Here is a 5,452-nt window from a genome sequence, read left to right as displayed (position 1 = left end):
ATCTTGAAAAAGCTTCTTCAGGGACCCATGGATTCTCACACTTACATGCCTGTAGAAGTTATATTCCCTAATGGTATCTGTGATTAATAACAAGAGTTAGTTTAAGATGAACTCAGCAATTCAGAACTGCAATACTAGAAGCAAAAATAATTTCCATATATAAAAACCTGAAATCAGGGTTGCCGCAAGTTTCTCCAAGTGAAATTCCCTGATATTTCTCTGATTCCACAGACACATTTTAGAATTTTTCCCCGACAAATTTTGAGGTCTCAAGGGGAGGTAAGGACATAAGTTGACAAAAGAATGTAAGGGCTTCGTATTTCTCCCCCATTTTGTTTTAGGGCGCAAAAACAACTAGGGTCATATGTGTCCATGCCAAAACTGTGAAACACAAAGATAAAGAGAGGAGTTAAAAATGATTACATGTCAACGTTTAATGACAGAAGAGAGGACAGCTATAAACAGGTACGTGGAGAAAGGTCTACGAACTACGCAATAGGGAAATTGAGGCCCAGAACTAAAAATTAAATGGCCTTCACCATATTGCTACAACTGATAAAAAGTAAAACACGGTCGACAGCCCACGCATTGTTCACTAAAACGGCCAATAACTCAGGTGGCAAACCCAAACGGGAATGTAAACGGTAAAAAAAAAGGGCATCCCCTCAGGAAACGGCAGACAGTTAAAAGTTGGGTGCAATGTGCACAAAGTAGTGGGGGAGCACCACTTAACAAATGGTGATGGCTAAAAAGGCAGTGCCCAATATGCAACCTAGTTAAAATGACCTCCTTGCCGCAGGAGGACTGAGAGGAGGTTGTCCAAGCCACTGGGAGAGGCTTAATAACCAAGAGCTTATTCCTATGAATGGAGGACCAGTGGCGATGCCAAAGTGACACCACCTCCTGACAGAAAGCTACAAGAGATCATCAGAGGGAATGCAAGAATTATTGGGCTGAAGTACGAGGAATGCAGCTTTGGCAGCAGTGTCAGCAACCTCTTGGACCGATATGACCTGGAACCCACATAAACATCACAGTGGCTCCATAAAAAGTGAGCAAGTGGAAGCTTTCCTGGAACCGGTTCATTAAGGGATGGACAGTCTACAGTGCACAGAGGCTTTGAAGGGTGCTGAGAGAGTCTGAGCAGTGACACAGTGAAAAGAGTATGTCAGCAGATGTACTCGATGATCTGATACAGGGTGAAGAGCTCTGCTGTAAATACTGAGCAATGTGCCAGAAGTCAGTACCAAAAAATGTTGGTTGACGTTGAAGGCACACCCGACCCCACGGTCAGTCAAAGAGCCATCAGTGTACACAAATATACTATTGCAAAATTCCATGCATAGGTCGTGAAACTGAAGGCAATAGACCTAGCCTGGTGCAGTGTCTTTAGAAAGTGAATGAAGGTCAAGGTGAAGATGGACTGCCGCACGAAGCCAAGATGGTGAAGGGTTCACACCCATCGAAAAAGCTGCAGGGAGCATGAAGTGGGAGGACCAAGATAGTTTTGTATAAAGCAGGAGCCTCAGGAATTTTGTAGTTTCAATGAATGGAGGAGCAACAGGCCCAAGATGTAGAAATGGTGGGAGAAACCAGCTGTGCTGCCAGAAATTCATACAAATGTTTTTGTCAGTAGAAAAATGAAAGCCACTGTCGATGCTCCGTGAGTAAAGATGATCGAGACATTGCTGAAGACACCACTCAATGAGACAGGTTCATGGAGAGCAGCAGTAGATAGCAAAATTATCAACAAAAAGAGAGCCGGAGATGCCCAGCAGGAGACAGGCCATTGTAGTGTTAATGGCGACAGCAAAGACGACGACACTCAGGACAGAACCATGAGGTACACCATTTTCCTTGATAAAGGTGTCTGAGGAGGCAGACCCCATACGTACTTCGAAAACTCGTCTTTTAAAAGTTCCTCAAGGAGATGGGGCAGTTGGTCCCATGTGTAGAGAGTACAAACGATACTAGTCCTCCAACAAATGTCGTAGGCTTTCTCCAAATTGAAAAACACAGCCAGTCTGGGATTTCCACAGAAAACCATTCATGCCGTGGGTAAACAAATTGGGTGATAGCCAGAAGGAAGTTGTTTGTCCTTACTGGGCTTAGGTGTGGGTATGACAGTTGCTTCACGACAGTGGCTGGAAAACATGCCCTCTGCCCAGGTCCGGTTGTACGTATTAAGCAAAAAGTGCTTGCCCACAAGAGAAAGGTGCTGCAACATTTGAAAGTTAACAGTGTCTGGTCCAGGGCGGAGGATTGAGATGAAGTGAGAGCGTGATCTAGCTTCCTCATAGTAAAGGCAGCACAGTAACACTCACGATTCTGAGAAGAGAAGGGTATTGCCCGAGTCTTCTCTGCTCATTTCCAATAGAGGTAGGCGGGACGATAGTGGGAGGAGCTCAAAATTTCTGCAAAATGGCGACCCAAGGTGTTGGAGATAGCAATAGGGTACACGATGATATTGTCTGCTACTGTCAGGCCGAAAATTGGGGAATGGATCTTGTTTCCAGAGAACCGTCGGAGGTTGGTGCACACGATGGTAGAAGGGGGGTGAAACTGTTAAAAGAACTAGTGAATGAAGTTCAGCTACCTTTTTGGTTATCCCGAAGAATGCGAATTGCATCGCTGCAGGCTTCAGTCCACCAAAGGACTGGGACACAGCATGGTAAAGAGGAAGTGTGAGGAATGGAATGCTCTGCGATGGTAAGGATAATGTTTGTAAGAAATTCCACCTGGTCATGACAACTGCGGAAATCGTGTTCGTTGAAGGTCGCCAGGGAGGAGTAAAGTCTCCAGTCAGCCTTAGTGAGCTGCCATTTCGATGTGCACGGAGGTGGGGTAGGAGTCAGCAAATGGATAGCACACAGGAAATGGTCGCTCGAGTAGGTGTCAGAAAGAACGGACCGTTCAAGATGATGTGCAGGACGGGCAGTGAAGAAGGAAAGGTCCAAATGGGAATAGGTGTGTGACGAGTCTGAAAGCAACATGGGTGCTTCTGTGTTAAAGAAGAAAAGGTTAAGTTGATTAAGAATGGCAGTGAAGAGGGCACCTCTCGGATAGGTTCTGGAAGAGCCCCAAATGGGATGGTGTGCATTAAAGTCCCCAAGCAGCAGAAATCGGCAAGGAAGCTGTCCAATAAGCTGGAGGAAATCGAACCTGGTGACATCGAATGACGGTGGGATGTAAATGGTAGAAAGGGAAAAGCTCAAGTGAGGAAGGAAAAGACAAACTGCAACAGCTTGATGACTGGTAGTCAGGGAGATGGATGGGTTGACTATGAATGTCATCCCATATGAGCAGCATGACTTCCCCATGAGACAGAATGCCAACCTCGAACAGAAGGTCAAAACAGACCAGGAAGAAATGCGAAAGCTCAAAGCAGTCGTGAGGATGCAATTTTGTTTCCTGAAGGCAGAGTACAAGTAGAAGCTGCGATTCTAAAAGCAGTTATAAATCCTCTTTGTTGGATCAAAGGCTGCAAAAGTTGCATTGGAGGACAGTCACGATGAGGACAATACAAAGGGGTGTCACCTCGGCAGCTGCCGAGTGCCAGTCTGCAAAAATTCGCTGCTACAGGGCACAGAGGCAAGAGGATCCTGCTCCATGAGGTCCTACAGAAGTGTCGGCTTTCTTCTGCTGTCGACAAGGGGAATCCAGGGCATGTTGTCTGTAGTTCAACAATGTCTAGATGACCAATACTGCAGTTCGATTGCATCTGCATTATTACTTTGTGCCAAGAAGGGCTCTCTGCAAGGGTAGTGTCCAGGCATCGTGGAGTGAACCGTGGCAATGTTGTTCAGACATGGAGGAGATACAGAGAGATAGGAACTGTCGGTGACATACCTTGCTCAGGCCACCCGAGGGCTACTACTGCAGGGGGTGACTGCTACCAACGGCAGACTTCAACTCAGTTTATTGATGGAAATCCAGCTCTTGCCGAAATTAGCTCTCTCTCTCTCTCTCTCTCTCTCTCTCTCTCTCTCTCTCTCTCTCTAACACACACACACACACACACACACACACACACACACACACACACACACACACTCTTCCTTCTAGCTACCACTCCATCTCTCTTACCAGTGTGTTCGCAAGGTGATGGGACATACGATTCATGCCCGGATGATATGGTGGCTCGAGTCTCACAATTTTTGATGAATGCACAGTGTGGCTTTCAACACGGCATTCTGCAGTTGACCGTCTCATTATTTTGCCCACCCATGTCATGAATGGTTTTCTGCAGAAATCCCAGACTGTCGCCGTGTTTTTCGATTTGGAGAAGGCCTATGACACCTGCTAGAGAGCTAGTACCCTCCATACTCTTCACATGTGGGGCTTCCGTGGCCACCTACCCTGTTTCCTTCAGACATTTTTAAAAGACCGAGTTTTCGAGGTGCATGAAGGGTCTGCCTTGTCGGACACCTTTATCCAGGAAAATGGCGTGTCTCAGGGTTCCATTCTGAGTGTCATTCTCTTTGCTATCACCATGAACCCTATAATGGCCTGTCTCCCACTGGGCATCTCCAGCTCCCTTTTTTTTAACGATTTTGCCTTCTATTGCAGTTCTCTATGAACCTGTCTCACTTAGTGGCATCTTCAGCAATGTCTTTATTGTCTTTACTCCTGGAGCATCGACAATGGCTTTCACTTTTCCACTGACAAAACTGTCTGTATGAATCCCACGAATGCTGAATGCAAATTTGTATGTCCGTCTGGTTATTTGACCTGTTGTGCTGCCATTCACAAACAGCATTACAGGAGGTGTTTTCCTACAGGATAACACTTGCTCACATACTGCTGTTGTAAGCCAACTTGCTATAGTGTGTCAACATATTGCCTTGGCTTCCTTGATAACCAGCTCTACCTCCAATCGAGCACATATTGGACATTATCTGATGACAGCTTCAACGCATCCACAAACATCATTAACTGTCCTTATATTGGCCAACCAAGTGCAACAGGCATGGAACTCCATCCCATAAACTGACACATGACACGTGTACATCAGCGTACCAGCATTTACTTTTACATTTGCTGTGGCTTATCTCACACTTACATTGATCTCTGATCCTGCAACATTAATCACTTTACATACGTTGTCTCAACAAATATATTCCTGGTATTTCATTACTCTACATTAATTATTTTTTGGTGTTGCAAATTTTTCCATCAGTGTACCTGGCCTTGCTTTAACCATCCCTGGTGCAATGCAGAATTCTCTTCCCAGTAGCGAGAAAATGCCATTATTCCAATTTTGAAATCAGATAAATTGCTTCTTCAAACGGACAGCTGTCGTCCAGACTGTTTACTCAGTGTCCTGCAAGTTACTTGAACACATGGTTAGTCGAAGGCTGTATTGTGTCCTTGAATCCCCGGATCTTTTGGCTTCGATCCAGGGTGCTTTTCGCCAAGGGCGCTCTACTGAAGATAATTTAGTCCACTTGAA

At 45.6% G+C, this 5,452-nt stretch overlaps 1 protein-coding gene across 1 annotated transcript in view; it reads right to left on the bottom strand.

The window, feature by feature from the left end:
* LOC124622215 (molybdenum cofactor biosynthesis protein 1-like) overlaps positions 1-5,203 on the bottom strand; it is a 77,562-nt gene extending 72,359 nt beyond the window's left edge. The window contains exon 1 of the mRNA XM_047147863.1: positions 5,185-5,203. Coding sequence (XP_047003819.1) covers positions 5,185-5,203 — 19 coding nt within the window. The remainder of the gene's footprint in view (positions 1-5,184) is intronic.
* Positions 5,204-5,452: the final 249 nt, after the last annotated feature.

This window comes from Schistocerca americana, chromosome 7, assembly GCF_021461395.2.
Source record: "Schistocerca americana isolate TAMUIC-IGC-003095 chromosome 7, iqSchAmer2.1, whole genome shotgun sequence".
NCBI classification, from domain to species: Eukaryota; Metazoa; Arthropoda; class Insecta; order Orthoptera; family Acrididae; genus Schistocerca; species Schistocerca americana.
The sequence above is the reverse complement of the archived record's forward strand: the minus strand, read 5'-3'. Positions and strand labels throughout refer to the sequence as shown.